General features: G+C 37.2%; 4 protein-coding genes and 1 non-coding gene across 5 annotated transcripts; 3 read left to right on the forward strand and 2 right to left on the reverse strand.

Moving 5' to 3' along the window:
• The first annotated feature begins 366 nt into the window (after positions 1-366).
• LOC124638588 (RNA polymerase II subunit A C-terminal domain phosphatase) lies at positions 367-6,296 on the forward strand. The gene is made up of 12 exons (XM_047175613.1): positions 367-613; positions 1,098-1,245; positions 1,750-1,887; positions 2,102-2,352; positions 2,438-2,580; positions 2,677-3,007; positions 3,820-4,055; positions 4,137-4,282; positions 5,139-5,297; positions 5,688-5,836; positions 5,962-6,002; positions 6,085-6,296. Exons 1-12 carry the CDS (start codon positions 396-398, stop codon positions 6,216-6,218), a joined length of 2,094 nt encoding a protein of 697 aa, XP_047031569.1. The 5' UTR covers positions 367-395; the 3' UTR covers positions 6,219-6,296.
• On the forward strand, positions 1,490-1,618 carry LOC124638595. The gene has a single exon (XR_006985379.1). It is a non-coding gene; the product is annotated as a small Cajal body-specific RNA 8 (non-coding RNA).
• Positions 6,297-7,099: 803 nt separating the features above from the next.
• LOC124637952 (28S ribosomal protein S17, mitochondrial) lies at positions 7,100-7,934 on the reverse strand. The gene is made up of 2 exons (XM_047174703.1): positions 7,615-7,934; positions 7,100-7,520 (listed from the first exon to the last, which is right to left on the reverse strand). Exons 1-2 carry the CDS (start codon positions 7,738-7,740, stop codon positions 7,161-7,163), a joined length of 486 nt encoding a protein of 161 aa, XP_047030659.1. The 5' UTR covers positions 7,741-7,934; the 3' UTR covers positions 7,100-7,160.
• Positions 7,935-8,177: 243 nt separating this feature from the next.
• Positions 8,178-10,052, reverse strand: LOC124637953 (peroxisomal membrane protein 11B). Its single transcript, XM_047174704.1, has 4 exons — positions 9,891-10,052; positions 9,564-9,804; positions 9,351-9,466; positions 8,178-9,104 (listed from the first exon to the last, which is right to left on the reverse strand). Exons 2-4 carry the CDS (start codon positions 9,617-9,619, stop codon positions 8,560-8,562), a joined length of 717 nt encoding a protein of 238 aa, XP_047030660.1. The 5' UTR covers positions 9,620-9,804; positions 9,891-10,052; the 3' UTR covers positions 8,178-8,559.
• A 1,457-nt stretch (positions 10,053-11,509) lies between these two features.
• Positions 11,510-14,588, forward strand: LOC124637954 (RNA-binding protein spenito). Its single transcript, XM_047174705.1, has 2 exons — positions 11,510-11,741; positions 11,833-14,588. Exon 2 carries the CDS (start codon positions 11,859-11,861, stop codon positions 14,106-14,108), a length of 2,250 nt encoding a protein of 749 aa, XP_047030661.1. The 5' UTR covers positions 11,510-11,741; positions 11,833-11,858; the 3' UTR covers positions 14,109-14,588.
• Positions 14,589-19,169: the final 4,581 nt, after the last annotated feature.

Below are 19,169 nucleotides of genomic sequence, written 5' to 3' on the forward strand. Positions count from 1 at the left end.
TTTGGAACATGTTTTTACTACTATCCATTTCATCATCATTCCATTCATATATTTAACCGTTTCTGTATTTCTTCCAAATATTCATATTCTTACCTACTCACTCAGACTTTGAGATTTATTTAAAGTTGTTTTCCATTATAGTACAGAAACTGCATTTTTTCATAGATTTATTAAAAGTTTTGATTATTTCAAATGCTTTTTTATAAATTGGTTTTTGAACGTAATGGTTTTGACGTTTTCGTGAAAACCACTATTTCCGGAAATAATAATCTTTTGCGTATTGATTTTGGAGCTCTTGTAATTTCATTGGTGGATATTCGTTAACCGCCAAAACTACACAACATCGGCCAATAGCATAACGCCATTCTACAAATAACTCGCCATATCCGTTCAAGATGGCCGACAAAACTATGCCTATTTTTGTTCCATCAGAAAAACCTTTAAAAGTTGTAAAGTGGAAAGTTAAACAAGGTGTTTTTGTGTCGCAAGGTCAAATATTATTTTTGTACAACGATTCATCAGGCAATGGCACCGAATTAAAGAAATATAAAGCGGTGCGTGCTGGTACAATCTTATCGATCAAGGTGAAGGAAGGAGACATTGTAGAGCCTGGGTAAGTGACGTCACACTATAAATGCGCTTTAAAATCATATTTATCGTTTATTTTGCAATTATCCATTAGGAATTAGTATTATTCGCAGTAAATTATATCGTTAAGGTTACTTTTATTTCAAGGTGCAGTTGCATTGTTTGCGCGGCAAATACAAGTGCATAAAATACTTCCCGCGTAAATTTTAACCTAAAATGCATCGAACTACTTGTTTCATTTAAATTAATTAAATGATAATCTGGACTTGTTTGTTCCTAAAAGCGTTTTTGTAAATTCAACAGCCTAATAAATTAAAATATACAACAATCAATAGTGCACAATATTTATAAACAACATGAGTGACAACAAACAATAACAAAGTGTGTTCTATTGAATTATCTCACACTCACGAGGTCCAAAAGTCGCCTTAAAGCTATAAAATCATGATTATGTCGCCGTTATACCATGTACAACGCTGATGACTCATCAAATTATGAATATTTTGTAGTGGCGCTGTAGCAGAGTTAGAAGAATGTCGTCATCCGACTGTGATGAAGGAGATGTGCGCGGAATGTGGCGCCGACCTGCGCACGGACGAGGTGACCAACAGAGACGTCGCCGTCGTGCCCATGGTACACTCTGTACCTGAATTGAAGGTAATTGCAGCCTTTAATTGATACAACAACTATACGACCAATATTCATGTATGAATAGGTACAGTTACCGGCACGGATGTCGGGCTCTCGGCGGAAGAGTGGGGATCGCTTTGCGCACCCGTACGCATAAGGCAATAAGGCAGTAAATCGCTTGTGCGCAGGTGAAGGTCAGGGCCCGACATCCGTGCCGGTAACTGTACATTCTTGCACAAATGTGTTGTCAAATACATGTGTGACTATCTGAATGGATTAGATACAAGTTCTAACTTTTGAACTTTGTTAGAACTTCACTGAAAATCCAAAGAGCAAAGGTCCTTATGAAGACTTTCTTTTGTTGAGCTTTAAAAGATAGACAGATACGAGGGCTACATTAATAAATAAACTATAATATTTTAACTCCTGATTTAAAATTTCATGAGTTAAAATATTAATAATACACTGTACTAATGTTAAAAAAGTTGATTTTTATTACCAATTTATAATTTTATATTACAAAACTTTCAGGTGTCTGAAGAGCTGGCTCAGAAGTTGGGACGAGAAGATGCTGATCGTCTTCTGAAAGACAGAAAGCTAGTATTACTGGTGGATCTTGATCAAACATTGGTTCACACAACCAATGACAATATACCTCCTAACTTGAAGGTAAATAAAGTAATATAAAATCAACTATGAAATTATGACTCAGAGCCATTTATTGTTTATCAATAGATCATAAGAAATCCTTGGATAATGGCTAACCTCCAGTAGTGCTGGATAATCAGTAAAATAAGAATAAAACTATTAACAATACAAAAACTATTCATAAAAGGAGTCATTTTGATTCCTGTATCAACAATATGTCATTTCTACTTCACAGGGAGTGCTACACTTCTTCCTGCGGGGCCCAGCATGTCCAGGTCGCTGGTGCCACACTCGCCTAAGGCCTCGAACTGAGGAGTTCCTTGAATCAGCTTCCAAAAACTATGAACTTCATGTCTGCACCTTTGGCGCCCGTCAATACGCTCACGCCGTCGCTGACTTGCTTGATCCAGAGAAAAAGTACTTTTCTCATAGAATACTGTCTAGGGATGAGTGTTTTGATGCTAGAACGAAAGCAGCTAACTTAAAGTAAGTTTACTACCCTACATTAATAAAAAAAAATATGTAAAACCTTGGAATTTGTAATGGTAACGTGTTTGTGTTAATGTTTCAGGGCGTTATTCCCTTGCGGCGATAACATGGTGTGCATAATAGATGACCGTGAAGATGTGTGGCGACATGCAACCAATCTGATTCATGTCAGACCTTATTCGTTCTTCCAGTCCACAGGGGATATTAATGCACCTCCACCACCAGGTAAAGATATTTTAATGAATTCTAACACACTATCAGATACTTCATAAAATATTAAGAACAATTAAAATTCTGATCATGTATTACTTGTTTCAATAGATGACAAACCTAAAGACAAGCTAGCAAGTGGCAAAAACGGGGCCCAAGGCAATCAAATGCCCACACTAGATGCAGAACCTGAACAAAAAGAAGTAACAAAGAATAAAGAGAACAAGGAAGAAGGTGGTAATGGTAAAATAGTGGCTAAAGATGTAAAGAGTACTAATGCAGAGGGGAAGGAAAGTGAGGAGGCTGATCAAGAGGGTGATGAAAGGATAGTGCAGGAACCAGCTGAGCCTCGGTGGACGGAGACCACGGATGGGCAGATTGAAGTAGAAGATCCTGATGACTACTTAATATACTTGGATGACATACTTAAGAGAATACATAAGTAAGTATCAGCCTTACACTAAAAGAATATCAGCCATGTACTTCCAGACATTATCATGTTCAAGAAAACAAGCTCTTCAGCTTTATAAAATTTTACATAGGTAGATTATGTGACTAATATTGTAATGTAAGCACTCATTTCCCTTAAAACAAGAAAAATCTGTAAAATGGTATCATTTTTAGTCATCAGTATTACACCTCACCACAGAGGTTAACTCATGATGTCCAAAAAAAGGGTAGACATCTTTGTACAAACTTTTTAGTGCCCCCCTTATATGACAGATTTTTTTCATTGACAGTAGTATTTAAAAGTAAATTCGTAGATTATAATTTTTTAGAAAATAATAAAATATTAAAGAATTAGAACATGCGTTAACACACTATTTCATAAGCATCTATTGTAAAAATTAATATAAAAATAGAGAAGTGTCTAGTAAGTTTCATCACGCTCAATTCGATGTAGGCCTTTGATCAATGCATTCTTAGCTGATTTCTGATGCTATAACGTAACATTTTCCTAGTATTTCTTAGGTATCCCGAAAATATATTCATTCATGATTTACAATCAATTTTGGATTTAATTAAAATGCATAATTTAATCTAACCTGTATTAACTGTTTGCATTTGGTTACGAATTGATCTTTTAGTTGTCTAGATCAATTTTGATTAAACACAATATGGCTACCTATTGTCCCAAAATTTCAATGGGAATCCATGTATCCCATGTCAACGCGAACAAAGTCGCGGGCGGATGCCATTACCCAAGTTCTAGTACAAATTCTATACTATAATTAAAAGCTAATTTGTTTTCAGGCACTTCTACGATAACTACGACAAAATGGGCAAGAATCAAATTCCGGACCTGAAGTCTATAATCCCAGAAGTTAAAAGCGAAGTGTTAGCCGGTACCAGTCTAGTCTTCAGCGGTTTAGTGCCGACACACCAGAGGTTGGAGACGTCGAGGGCGTACCAAGTCGCGAAGAGTTTAGGCGCTGAAGTTACTCAGGATTTTTCTGATAAAACTACACATTTGGTGGCAGTTAGAGCAGGTAAATATATATCACTGGTTATTGCTACTCTCAAAACTAAATAGGGTTAAGTTTGAAGTTTAAAATGTACTTTTTCAACAGGAACAGCAAAAGTGAATGCCAGCAGGCGAATGGGCGAAGGGAAAGCGAACAAATTACACGTAGTGACGCCAGAGTGGCTTTGGACATGCGCCGAAAGATGGGAAAGAGTCGACGAGAGATTGTACCCTTTACAAAGAGGCAGCCAGGTACAGTAGATAATTTCTAAAACTTATCTTATAAGTTTCTTGGTCCTATTTTATACATAAAACCTTATTGTTGTCCTTGTCTTACTGAAGATCAAATCTATGTGCTAATTGAAAGAAAAGAAATGCGACGCGATTTCTTGTAGAATTTACCATGTTCACTGTCACTACAAATCAGATCTTAAATCTGAAGTGTCTAGTAATCTAGTAATTTTACTATGGTGTCAGAAGCGGGCTCACTAAGAGTCATTATGAACTTACCGGATATTTTATTTTTTTAACCTTTTCACCGCCACGCCATATCGGTATTCCTATGCCCTGTACGCCAAGCCCGAAAATCTTAATTAAATATCTACTAAAAAATACATAAAAGTAATGATTTAATAGGTTTATTTTGTATTTTTCTGCGACCTGTTTTTTGTCGAGTATAGCCGTCGTTGGCGCACAGGGCACGCTTGCTCATGTCGGCTATAGCCGACATTGGCGTTCAAAAGGTTAACTGATTCATAACTTATTGTCCACTTTATGAAATAGAAATAGTGAGGTTGGACCCATAGGAGTGCTTACAAATTAATAAAACAATAAAGAGTACAATGTGACTGTCTAAAGTTCGGCCATTCAGAGAATGCGTTCCTGACACGTCGCGATTGAACTGACGACGTAACTACATTCATTGATTATTGATATAATAATGTTGTTTTAATGCTCCTCAATTGTTAAAACGGTAAACAACCAGCAAAAATATTTTTATCGTAACTGCAACGCCATTGCAAAGTTACGTCGTCAGTTCAATCGCGACGTGTCAGGAACGCATTCTCTGAATGGCCGAACTATAACAATGCTTATTCCCCCCCCACAGAGCAGCTGCCGCCGGCCGCCAGCACACTGCAGCAGCCCGCCGCCCGCGCCGGCGCCCGTGGCCGCGCTGCGCAAGCGGACGCCTTCAGGACGCTTCATGGACACCATCAACCCGCTGCTCTCCTTCTCAAGCGATGATATCGCTGATATGGATAGAGAGGTATTTACTTTCATAGTAATATCTATTACTATCTTCTACCAGCAGTTTCGCCTGCATCCCTGGGAACTTCTGCACGAACCCAGATAAAAAGTAGTTTATAGCCTTCCTCGATAAATGGGCTATCTAACACTGAAATAATTTATCAAATCGGACTAGTACTTCCTGAGATTAGTGCTTTCAAACAAACTCGTATTTAAGAAATTAAGGCAGTGATATGACGGCATAGAAGTATGTCATGCCGTCAAAGCCAGGAAATGCGGTTTAAATAATGTGGGGGTAAACAATCGTCCAGCCTCAAAATGAAAGTTACAAATTAGTCTTGCCATAGAATTCCGGAAAATGCAAGTGCCAAATGCGCGTAAATATTAAAATTGGCTTCTGTGTTTATAGGTGGAGGACATATTCAATGAGTCGGACGAAAGTTCGTCTGATGATGAGAATCCAGGTGATGATGACCTTGATGATGAAGAGAATCCCCCGGAAGACAGATTGTTATCAGTCAGCGCGGAAAACAGCATGCAGGACAGCTTGCAAGAAAGGTAAATCACAGATTAAGTAAATTACAAAAAAATATCCATGTACTTTAATGTACCCTCTTTTACTAGTCCAAGATTGCACAAACTTTTTTAACTGATACTAATTATTTAAAATTCTTCTTTTTCAGAATACAAGATTCTCAAGAAGCAACAAATGATTCTGAACTTGGTAAATATATTTGTTTGTGCTTGAGGCAAATTGCACCTCCACGCTAAAGTAGCACCTACATATTTTTTTAAATTATTTCTAGATGACGAATCAAGACCTCGCAAGCGGCCACGAAGGGCATCACCACCTTCAGATGACGAACCTCCGGATGATGATGACAGTTCCTGGAACCTCATGGGTGCGGCGCTGGAAAAGGAACTCTTGGCGCAGGACTGATGCCACCGACACAAGCAATCTTTACAAATTATGAGCCAATGGCTAAAAAAAATAAAATAAATGCTCTTTTCTTTAGAAGCTTTTGTTTAATTGCTTGATTATTATTATTATCATCAACAAATGTGCAATATTTTTTTATCTTCTATGTTGAATAGCATTGAGCTGCTGTTATTCTCCTGAAATCTATTCAGTTTGAACGATTCTATTTCATTCTACTAGCCTCACTTGCCAAAGCTTTATTGAAGCAGCAAAACTTGGCATTGCAAGGTTTTTAACTGATTTAAAAAAAGGGTTCTCAGTTTGATTTGTTTGTGCTTGATAATCTCATGTTTGGCTGAACTGGTCAATGCAGCTTTCAGCATAGAATTGTCAAACTTAGGTTTTGGTATATTATTGAAATTGGATTTATTTTATTGCAATCAAGTTTTCATTTCATTCTAAAAACAAGCAAGACTGACTTCGCCTATCTTATGCAGCAGTGGATTAGAATCTGCACCGTGCACATGTTTACTTACTATCAGATTCACACCAAAGAGTAAAGTAATATCTAATAATGGAGTTTCACACTAAGGTGGAACATGGAGAAAAAACTTATTCAAATAACGTTCATTTATGCTATGATGATTAAATTGGGAGAGAACAGGCAAGCACTGCATTGTTTTTGGTGTACACATGTCACTAATGGCCCTCAGTAGAAAGGAATAGAGCAGGGATGGCCAACTTCATCAGACCCATGATCTACTATTGACTTACAAAACCTTCATAATGCTACCATACATACCTGTTGAAATCTTAAATGAAACACCAATTCAGTGCCTTGCTATGATCAACTGGACTAATAGTCGCGTTGGCCACTTCGGGTCTAGGGTAATGAAAACTGATTTAACACTATCTAAATATTTATTGCTAAATTAATACACTATACAACATATTATTTCTTATCTAAATGGCATAAGGATCATTTTCATCAAAAACATGGAACTTAGTGTATGTAGGTTTAGATGTGAAGTCTTTCTTTCCATCTTGCCATCCTCGCGACGGTGCCTTATCATAATCAAAGGTTGAATCAAGTTTTCCATAAATCTCTGCCTGTCTGTCCACATCTTCTCTGTACCTTTCCTTAGCTACCTTCTTGCCTGTGATAGGGTCAGTTATATCACCAAACGGATATACAACCTCTTTGACTTCGTGTGTGATTAACTTGGTAAGTTTTTGAGGCAGTGACTGTATGAGAACGATATCGCCAGTCTTGCAGACCTTTTCAGGATCATGGCAGTAATAAAATTCGTCCTTTCTAAAGTACTGAAATGAAGCAATACAGTTTTTATTTATCAAGTATCATCCAATTGTATATTACATTTCAATTAAAATGTAGAATAAATATGTAAATACAAACCATTAGCAAATTCTCGTCCAATTCTAACCTCTTCACTCTGATTTTGGCAGCATTTTGTTTCACTGTGGGAACGCATTGGCCTAGTAGAAGAAATTTTCTTGCTGCGTCAGCTACATTTCGAGCCATCTTAATTGATTAGAACTTTTGGAAAGGTTGTTTAAATTGATAAAATAAACAATACGATCTAGCCTCCTCGGCTCCGGAATCCAATCCAATTATTATTTTGACACTTGACTTGACTGACGTTTTGGTTTTGTGGTATTGCCAATAATAAATAGCCAATTTTATTTATTTGCAGGTCTTTCCAAAAGAATCAATTATTATAAAGGAAGAGCAATAAATCGAGTCTGCTTGCTTATATTATGTAATAAGCTCCAATCCTCAGACATCCCAGACTGAGTTGTTCACATGTGAACTACTAACATTTGTCCCATGCAAATGTAGTTTAAGTTGTAAGATATATAATCCTGAGTTAGAGTCCTGAGAGACTCTTCTGCTTGAGATTTTATATCTGTTTATTCGCATCAATAAACATTGGATCATAGACTTTAATAAAACATCAATTTTCAGTAGGTATTTAACTTATATAATAGGTATTCATTATAACAAGTAGGTAAACCACTGTGCCACCAGATAGATACAAAAAGAAATAAAACATGTAATGAAATACATAGTAATGTAGTACCATTCTTTGAAAGAACTCAAGTTACAAGTTACAAAAAGTAATATAACGAGTACATCTGTTTATACATTCATGTAAATTAAAAAATATATCATACAAACATAATTCTTATTTTGACTGTACTTAAGAATAGCCTTGATCATGATACAAAATTTTAAAAATTTAGGTATACTTTACAAAGTACTCAACATAATATATCACAATCTACACATTCAGAATGCAAGCCCAGCACCATAATGGAACAAATCCAAACAATAACAATTTCAAGCTGGAACCAATTTAGTAATTGGTTTCACAACAGTGACTAAAGCAGCTAGTGACGATACTGCCCCCAGAACTCCTACAGTGCTCGGGCTAAGTTTAGTAAACCCTAGAGCTGTCAGGGGAATGAATATGTCACAGGAATTCTTCAAAGTATCAATAAAAACATCCTTATGACATGACATCAACATATACATATTTTTCACACTGTCATTCCAATTATGGTTTCTAATTGCAGTGTTCAATAGTTCCGAAGGCTTCAAAAATGTGGATTTATGCAAATCCATAAGGTGAACAATTTCGTAGAAATCTCTAGCTAAGTTCGCAATTATTGAAAGTAGCCAGAATTTGTTTGCTGTTCTGTTCCATTTTTCTGAGTCTGTTTTAAGGAATCCACTTTTTGTGAGCCATACTATGTGGTCAGAGTAAAGGAATAGGGCATGGGCCAACTTGCTTATGGTAAGTGTTACTCTTAATATAGGATCATCAATGTGCATGCTGTTCAAGGCAGTGTAACAGATGTCTATGCATCTTCCAAGCCTTAAAACTGAAAACAAAAGATATATGTTTTAACTGTGGGAACAGGAACCAGTTTGCAAAAACTCAAGATTTGTGAATTTTAATTGTTTTTTATTTATTTAATGTATTGTTGCATCTTAGTTCTCATAGTATTTTAAGTAATTTTGAAAATCAAAGGCCAGTCTAAGAAATGTAGTTGACGAAAAAAAATTGCTAACAATTGAATTTGTTGTCAATTTATACAGTAGCAAAATAATTAGGACTTTTTACTTACTTTTTCGAAAAGAACTAAATGTCTGTTCTAAATTTTTTATTCTATCGACTGAATATTTGTTTGCATTCCTGATTTCCAATTGGTGCCACACCAGGCGACTTGTGTATTGTATTAGTCTGAAAAAATAAAATTTAATTTGATATAAAGTTTGTTTGCAAGTATTTTTATATAACAATGTTGAAAACAAAGCATAAGTAATTTGTTCATACTGACCTGGCTATTTTATCTCTGCCATTTGACTGGTTATTTACTTTTATAATAACATCCATCTTAGCTCCCTGGTGGACTTAGTTTCATAAAGCAATCTACAAATCTCCAGCAATATAATGTAGAATTTTATCTCTTGTATTAAGTCACTATCAGTAAGATATCATTCATTGTTGGTATAATGGATAAAAGTCAATATACTTTATGTTTACCGTTTCTTGAGTCGATATGAACCTTGAACTGTACTCTGTACATGAATAAAATAATCATTTATTTAACTTAATTTTTATTTACAAGTAACAAAAGTTCTTTATACTTGTTTTTCTTCAGTACCTGGGTTCAGAAGATAACTAGCCAAGACAAGAATTAAATATACTCTAACTGTGTGAATTATTTATAAACTAAAACACAAATGCTAAAATCAACAACAAATCAACAAAGTGAACAAAGTTGGTTTCGTTTCGTCGATTTTCGTTTCGTTTCTACTTATGTTTGACAATTTTGACAACCTTCGTTCATTCTTCACCATTGACATATTCTAGCGATAGACAAGAACATCCATACAAATAATTTACCCGCTATGTCGTCTGTTGACATTTCGTTGACGTATTGTGACATGTAGTCATCCTCATTGATGTTAATTGCAGAAGTGTCGCTCGTATTTTGCCTACATTTTTCATTACTCAAAAAGTTTATATCTAAGTGAATTCAAAATCATGTAATATATCAAAAAGTTTATTTATATCTAATTGAATGCAAAATCATGTAATATATTAAAACCAGGAACTTATTTTTAGGGTTTTTAATATTAATTACGATGTTTTTTTTCTTAAGAGGGCTATCACAAATTTTCGCGAATTTAATTATTTTTTCTTGAAAGTAAGAACATACCATGACAAAGTGAAGTCTGTTTTCATTGATATTTTACCTACTGCTAGTTTTATGGCACATCTGTTTCTGCACGATTTTCTTAATCCATAATTCAAGATGGCGGGCGGGAACAAATTAATGCATATTTGTAAAATTGAATTGTAAATGAAAAGTATGATATACAAGCGTTGTAATAGCATGAACAGCGTGTAATTTTACTAACTTGACTCTCGAATAGTTTATATGTGTAAGTTTATACCTTGATATGTATTTTCTATTTTATAATTGTAGTTTCATAGACATCCATCTGACGCAGGTGTCAAAATCGCTCTGATTTGCCATTTTGGGCACTGCATAGTCTGCAGTGCAGTTCAGTGTGGTAAGCTTTTTGTTCGGAACGTTCTATCTAGTACGAACGTAGTACATATATATCGATGTTCTTCACTTTGGTTGCAGTAAGTTGTTTTTCTAAATTCGATGTTTGCAAATGATTACATCTATATAAAGTACACAGAGTATGAAGTCCTATGGAAAAGGAGCCCCCATAACTTTTACATGGTGCTCTGTATGTCTCTCATTTCACTACTTTGATTCGATACTTGCCCTACATGCGATTCAATACGCTAACTTACCCGGGACAATATAAAACCAAAGTGTATTTATTGGTATAATGGTGTCTCTTTGAATATAACTTTATAATTTTTTACAATTTTGGTATAGTTATTTTGATTTCCAATTTTGTTTTGTTTTGTTTTTTTTTGTGTTAGATTTAAGTAAATTTAAGGTATTATTTTGTATTTGTAGCGATTGTGGACACCACTATCGAATTGGTTAAACTGTGATGGTAGTGTGTATTTATAAATAAAAAATAAATAAATAACTCTAGGGCATCAACTTATTGACAGCCATCAAAGATGCATCAAACGCATCAAACCCCATCGAGCTTTATGTCAATGTCAAACCCACATCGGCTGTGGGACAATATGAACGAATGAAAAATAATAGGATAGGTAAGTGCTTTATAATCTGTGAACCGGATGCAGGTCAAATGAAGTGGAGGGGCAGGGGCGGCAGCGGCCGGCATCGATGACGTCAAGCGAGCGGTGGAATTTGTGATTGTGGCTTGCTTTGCGTCTGGCTGGTAGCCATATTGAATTAAATTTTGTTCGCGATGTGCTGAGTGGCTCAACCGTGGAAGTTTTCTCATTTATTTTGCGTTTTGTGAACGTCTAAATATTGTGACTTTCGTCTATATCTTGTGCAGAGTGGAGTTATTCAGTGATCTGACTGACTAAAGTCTCTAATTTCGTTGTGGTAAGACTAAAACATTATTGTGCGTTGCGGTGAATTAACTTCTGGAACAAAAGCGACATTTTGAAGTGACGTGTAATGTTGTGCATTTCAGATAGTGGTTCGTCGTACTGAGCTTTCATGATTGGATTACCGCGTAGCGATAGAGATAGAGATCGAATAACGGTGAAAATTCGTAACATGAAGAGAAGTTCGTCAAGGGATAGTATGCCGCGATCGAAAAGGACACGCAGTAGTATAGGCAGATATGACGACAGCTCCGATGAGCGCGTCACTCCCGAGCGGGTGCGCCGCCGGGTGCGCTCGCCGAGCCCCCGGGGGCGATACGTGTCACCGCATCGCGACGACTATGTTCGATCCCGTGACGTCAGAGAAGATTCTGTTCGCCCCTATTACAAAGTACTGTGCGTGAGTGCACTGCACCCAAAAGCTTCTGATGAAATAGTCAAGGATACCTTGTACAGAGAATACAAAAAGTTTGGTGATTTTAGCATCAAGATTTCTCACGAATTGGACGAGAGAGTTGCATATGTTTGCTTCCGTAGTGCTGAAGACGCGAGAGACGCCAAACATGCTAAACCTAGAATTATATTGTATGATAAAGTAGCTATTGTTGACCCTGTTTATGAGCCAGTTCGTGCTGAATACAGAAGCAGAGCCAGGAGCATTACACCGCCTGACTATGAGCGTCCTTATTCCTATGCTTGGTCCCCAGTGCCTGAGAGACGTAGACCACCACCAGATGATAGGGCTTATGGTATACCCCCAACAGTACCACCTCACCATAGAGATTTTCGTCCCCCTATGCATGAATATCCAATGGCTGGGCCTCATGGTCCCCCAATGCACCACAGACCACCAATGCATCATCCACCTCATCCTCATTATATGCCCCGTCCATACATGCCCCGTCCTCATCATCCTCCATTTGAGAAAATTGAGAATAAAAAAGACAAGTTCCCTAACTATTTACACCATGTTCAGCCAGAAGATGATCCACTGGCTACTAGAACTCTCTTTGCTGGCAACTTGGAAATCAACATTTCAGATGAAGAGCTCCGCCGCATCTTTGGCCGTTATGGCATTGTAGAAGATATTGATATCAAAAGACCACCACCAGGCACAGGGAATGCTTTTGCATTTGTTCGTTATCAAACTTTGGACATGGCTCATAGGGCTAAAGTAGAACTTTCTGGCCAATATATTGGCAAATTCCAATGTAAAATAGGATATGGTAAGGCTACTCCTACTACTCGGGTATGGGTTGGTGGCCTCGGCCCCTGGACATCTGTTGCCCAGTTGGAGAGGGAATTTGATAGGTTTGGAGCCATTAAAAAAATTGAATATGCTAAAGGGGAACCTCATGCATACATTTTGTATGACTCAATTGATGCAGCTCAAGCTGCTGTCAAAGAGATGAGAGGATTCCCTCTTGGTGGTCCAGAGCGGCGTTTACGCATTGATTTCGCTGATGTTGGCACTGGGGGCCCATATAGGCCAAAGCCTTATGCACCCCCTGTTGGGGAAGATGGTAGACCTGTAGAAGGCTATGAAGGTTACGAAGGTTGGGAAGAGGGTTATGGCACTTATGGTACACCTGGGTACAGGGGTAGAGGTGGTCGCGGTCGGGGCCGGGGTATGTACAGAGGTGTATATCACGGCTCGGGTGATTATCGCGACGAAGAGTGGAGGCGTGCACCAGCGGATGCCGAATATGAAGGAAGAGTGCGTCGCTCTGGGTCGCGGGAACCGGGTGTGGATCGTTCTCGCTCACGTACACCGCGCCGCCGGTCACCTGACAGTGACTCAGATGGTTCACCTCGTCGTGGTGGTGGCATGCTGGCCTCAGCTCGTACATTGCCTGAAGTTGTCCGCAAAGCTACAACCATGTGGAATGGAGCCCTCATCTTAAAGAATTCCCTATTCCCAACTAAGTTCCACCTGACAGATGGTGATTCAGAGATTATTGACAGTTTGATGAAAGATGAAGATGGTAAAAATCAGTTAAGAATAACACAAAGACTGCGTTTGGATCAACCAAAACTAGATGATGTGCAGAAACGCATTGCTACATCCAGTTCACACGCCATTTTCTTAGGTGTGGCAGGGTCAACAGCATCCATTACAAATGAAGATGCAAGCATTCAGACTAGACCGATGAGGAACCTGGTATCCTATTTAAAACAAAAGGAGGCTGCTGGTGTTATTTCTCTCCTTAACAAGGAGACAGAAGCTACAGGTGTGCTGTACTCATTCCCACCCTGTGAATTTTCCACTGAACTTCTGAAGCGGACATGTCACAATCTCACTGAGGAGAGCCTAAAAGAAGACCATTTGGTAATAGTAGTAGTGAGGGGTGGGTCAGCCTAGTATGAGGCCCTGAGCTCCCAAGCTGGACCGGTGGCAATCTAGCACTAGAGTTCAAAGGGAGCCAGTAATAGTGTTGGTGACGGGTGATTCTACCTATTATGAACAGATTTATTAGATTTACATATTTTCAGTTTACCTAACTAATCTAAGTTGTCTTTTCCTTGTCTCCAGAGATATATTAATTAACATTATTATGTATAGTTGTGATGTGTAGTGATGTGAGGTGTTTGTAAAGTTAGTTTGTGACAGTTTCACATTACTTGTGCAAGTGCTGTGTTAGCCTTGTAGTGACAGCAATAATATTGTTATTGCTAATATGTAGATGGAAGATAGTTTTGCTAGAATTCAGCAAATATTTTTTTTGAACAATTTTTAAGTGTATATTTATTATGATAAAAGTTATAGTGTATACTTATTCAGTGTATGTTAGGTGATGTGTAGTGTAAGTGTGTGAACTTGCAAATAGAATATTTCATCTTATGATGTAGTTTTTTTAAACCTTGTGAGTTGTGGTCAGGCAAGTGCAGTTATTGACACTAGTGATTGGTTTGTGTTGTTTAAATGTGCCCTCGGTGATAAATAATCACTAGAGTGAAACCCTTATGACTTGAAAGTCACTGTTCAGTATAATCAAGTGAAAATGCTTCAACCCTAAAATGAATCAGTGAAGCCCTTGTGTTTGTGTTGTGGTCCTTAAAAACTTCAATAAGACAGTAACAAAGTGTAGGTAGACATTAGTGATTACTCAGAGGGCTGTGTTGAAATCAAAAAGTTAAAGTATTGATCACAGTGAACTAAAAATAGTGATAAAGTTAGGTAAACAACAATTTTTAAAATTCTGCCATTTGGTAAGTATTTTGTGGGTCGAACCTTTGTTTTCGAAGCTTTTTACCCCTGCTAAATGTGACACCCAGTTAGTTCTAGTCACGCTAACATAGACTTCATGACAACCATTTTTATACAAAAATTTAGGAAAAAAGTAGGTATGGACGCAAATATGTGCATCGCAATGTACCTATTTTGTTAATATAACAATTACATACCTATCCAGTTAGATATTACCAGTGCTATATAAGCATTTCATACATTTAACTACTGTAGGTACTGTAGACCGTGGTATTTTACTGACGCGGCCCAGTGGGACAATGGCAGATAAAATCATTTCAGTCACGCCATTGTTTGCAATGAATGACTACAATCGGCGATTCGTGTCACCGACGCTGATGCCGTGGCGAGTTGTGACAAAAACATCCTGCGTTAAACCAGACAAGAGAAACTTGAAATAATCATCATTTTCATAAGAAATTAATTTGTTAAAGACATTACTAATTTTGTAAAGTATAATTTGTTTTGATGCACTAATTACCACTTTACTGCCATAATTAAAACCTTAATTATTATCTTAATAAACACAACAATAAGTAATTAAATAAGTAGGTACGATATACCCACATATCGTTACTAAATAGAACTAGTAGCTCATCATTAGACACTATTATCATTAATTTCAACAATATTCCTTCTCGTTTCTTGAATTCAATTCATTTCGTGTTTTTGACCGTCCAAAAGTGGGTGAAATGAATGATGAACAAGCCATTTTCTTTTTGTGAGCCCTACCATAACTTTAAAATACTAAAAGCTAGAATAAAATAAATAGTTTATGGGGCTCCCATGCAATGCGTTTATTGCATCATTGGTTTTGCTCGATATTGATTTACATGCGGAAGGAACCCTTCATGCGTTAGTTTTTATAATTCTATGATGACACGCAGCTTGTTTCATTCCATCCACTTCTGGCTCGGGAAACCCAAATATCATAACTTTTTAAAATTCATAGGCACCTTACTAGATAACAGGTTCGATTATCGACAACTGACTTAGGCCCGTGCTCACCGACAACATAAACGTCCGTTTTCTTTTTTTCTTTTTTAAACGGTTTTATTTAGCTCACCCTGTTTGTTTTTTTTTTTCAATATACTTCTGCTTACGTTCTTTGAAAATAACTGACGTTTATGTTGCCGGTCAATTTGGTCCCTTAATAATTAAGGAAGCCTGGAATTAGCAGATTCTCGACGGGCTCAGTTTCGTAAGTATCGTGGAAGTTTGGGTAAGCAATTTAGCTCTGAATTCAGTAATTTAGGATTAATATCTAGTTTGCCCATTTAATAAAACAAGTTTTTGATGTTTAATAATAAGTTCTAGAAAGTAATTTGTCCCTATACTAGAAGAATCCAACTGAAAATGCAATCTCAATTCCCCATTCGGACTTGAGACGAATGACTTTATGTGAATGCTCATCCAGCTCGATGTTTAATTAAAATCTTGTAAATTATACCTGTAGTTGCACTAAATCTGCACTTACAGTGTGTGTTTACTAACTAAGCGTTTGTACGTGTGTACCGCTTTGATTCTTTATTTATAGGTCCGAAGGTCGACGACCCGAAGATAAAAGTTCGCCAAACAAGACAGTAATGAGGTCATAACGGCTATTTACTTGTGTTTTCCTTGTAGCTGTGCTTTTTATCAATAAAAGTATTTTTTGATACATGTTGTTGTTACTTGTTTCGAATAGTTCGCCCCTAAATATAGGTAAACACCCTAACATTTTCTACTTGGATGGAAGTGTATGAGAAAGGGTCCTAGACTGCTTCAAACACACGCTTTGCGCACAGATAGTTATCTCACTTGATCAAACCTATAAATTTTAGCGCTGGCCAGTAATAGATATCTATCGAAAGAGAGATTGCCTAGATGTAAAAACATGCAAGTTTATAGGTACCTATATAATTTAGTTATAATGCTAATACCTGAATAAGGAGTATGTATACCGAACAACATTACTCTGCAATTATTTGGGGAGCTCTATGACAATTTATATTGATCAAGAAGAAAGTACCTAGATACTTGAACCTACACATATTAACAACAGTTTTACATACTTTTAGGCAATAAAGACCGGTTTACTGTCTCTCGACGATTGTTATTTATCACAACTCCACTGAATGGGGTCTCTGGTTCGATTCCTGGGTTACTGTTTAGGGTGGGTAACTCAAACTAATAAAGCCCACAATTTTTTGTAATTTGTAAATAGCAGAAAGAAGTTAGTCAATTTGTGTGTGGTCTTTGGCATTTGGTGGCCAGAAAAAACAGAAATAATGACAAGTTATCAAGTCATTGACTTCTAGTTTTCTTTGTGTTTTTTCGACTGCTGTTGCTTGTATGTAGCTCGTATTATAACAAAATTGCAACATGACAGACCAGAAAAAGGTATCAGTATGTTCTGAAAGTACGTATTCTTTAACATAAAATGTTCGCTTGTAGGGGCCGCAAAGAACTTACCCTACATAAAATTGTATGTTTCTCTAGGCAGTTACTCGAAGTCATTGTTGACTGCTCGTAAAGCTCTTCAAGATAGGAAGAGCGAGACGAATTACGATGAATACCTGATGGCTATGAAGCGGGTACATCACCGGTACTCCGCTATGAATATGATACCAACTCAAATAGAGACTCCGAGAGCGCGTCGAAGGAAGCAGAGCATCCAGAAGCAAGCTATGTATGGAAACAGAATGTTCAGCAGCTTCTGTTGAGTTATTTCCTTTTAGTGTGGGGCCTGTCTGTCTGACCTCTTCTGTAGCTTTACCACTAACTACATACGAGCTATTAAACTGATGGTGGATACAGTCGCTAGTCGCTACGTCCGAAACTTGTAGAGCCTGAGGCCTGAGCTTTCTAACAATGAAAGATTTTCAAATCGGTTCCGTAGTTTTGCAGCTTTTAGGATAAAAATGAGGTAGGTATATTAGTAGGTACCTCCTAAAAATGAGGTAGGTATATTAGTAGGTACCTTTGTACATGCAAACTATAAGTAAAGACGAACAAGACAAATGGTCTGTATTCTACCCTACCTACCTACAGCCAATTGGCGAAGTTCAATCTCCAACGGGTTCGATTCCCGAAAGAAAATACTAAACCTTGGACCAAAAATTGGTCAAAGAGATGATTACATAGGTACTCAAATAAAGTAGGTACTGGGTTTCATGCCCAGGGGCCCGATTCTCCTAAGTCAATAATGTCAAAATCGAATAGAAATCGAATCGCAATATGATCGCAATAGCAGTTTTAACCATATCGGGCATTCTGCTACTAATTAAAGACCAATCGTATTCGATTGACATTTGATTGGTGTGCGATTGGTCTGCTATTTCGGTGATTTTGGTCTATACGGTAGTTTGCTGTACAATCATTTTGCAATCGTAAATCATTTGCAGACAAAATGATTCATTATTGAATGACAGAAAAGGATAAAAACGTTTATTTCAAAGAAAAAATAGCGGAATGCCACATACGCTTCAATCGTAATCGAGTCGGGATTGGATCTCAGTCGAATCGAGTCGAACGTGAATCGTATGTCGCTTAAGTAAAATTAGGAGAATCGAGCCCCTGTTTGATAGTGCTAACTAAATGTTAAATTCCTATCTTCTTTAGTAATAAAAAAAGAGAATATTGGGAGCGGCCGTTAGAACTATTACAGTAAAGATAGGTTCCTAAATGATGCTATAGGATATAATCTGTGCTATAGGTCAGCGGTTCCCAAATGGGGTTCCGCGGAACCCTGAGGTTCCGTGACAGGCCCTCAGGGGTTCCGTGGAAAATTCAAGATTTTCATATGGTAAATCGTTTCACTTTTGAAAATATTAAATTATTATTCATTTTCAATTAAATTGTTTTAAAATATTGAATTCCAAAATTCCATTTAGGCACCATGTAGGTGGGTACCACTCGAGAGTGTAAGTACGATTTCGCGACAAGTGGCGGGGGAAGGCCACGGCAGCAGATAATTTAATTCCGTTTTTTACAAATTGTAGATTAACTTAATACCTCCAGGTCTTCGGCAATCGGCAAAAGTAGGTAGCGAGTCGGCCAAAAATCACCGCATTTTTTGGGCTTATTTCATCGTCAGGATTATAAGTTTTCATACATTTGACAGGACGTGAAATGACAAGGCATTTCCAGTGGCTATTTTTAACATGAATTTGTGAAATTATTTCCAATTTTTGC

The sequence above is a fragment of the Helicoverpa zea genome, chromosome 17 (assembly GCF_022581195.2).
Source record: "Helicoverpa zea isolate HzStark_Cry1AcR chromosome 17, ilHelZeax1.1, whole genome shotgun sequence".
Classification (NCBI taxonomy): Eukaryota; Metazoa; Arthropoda; class Insecta; order Lepidoptera; family Noctuidae; genus Helicoverpa; species Helicoverpa zea.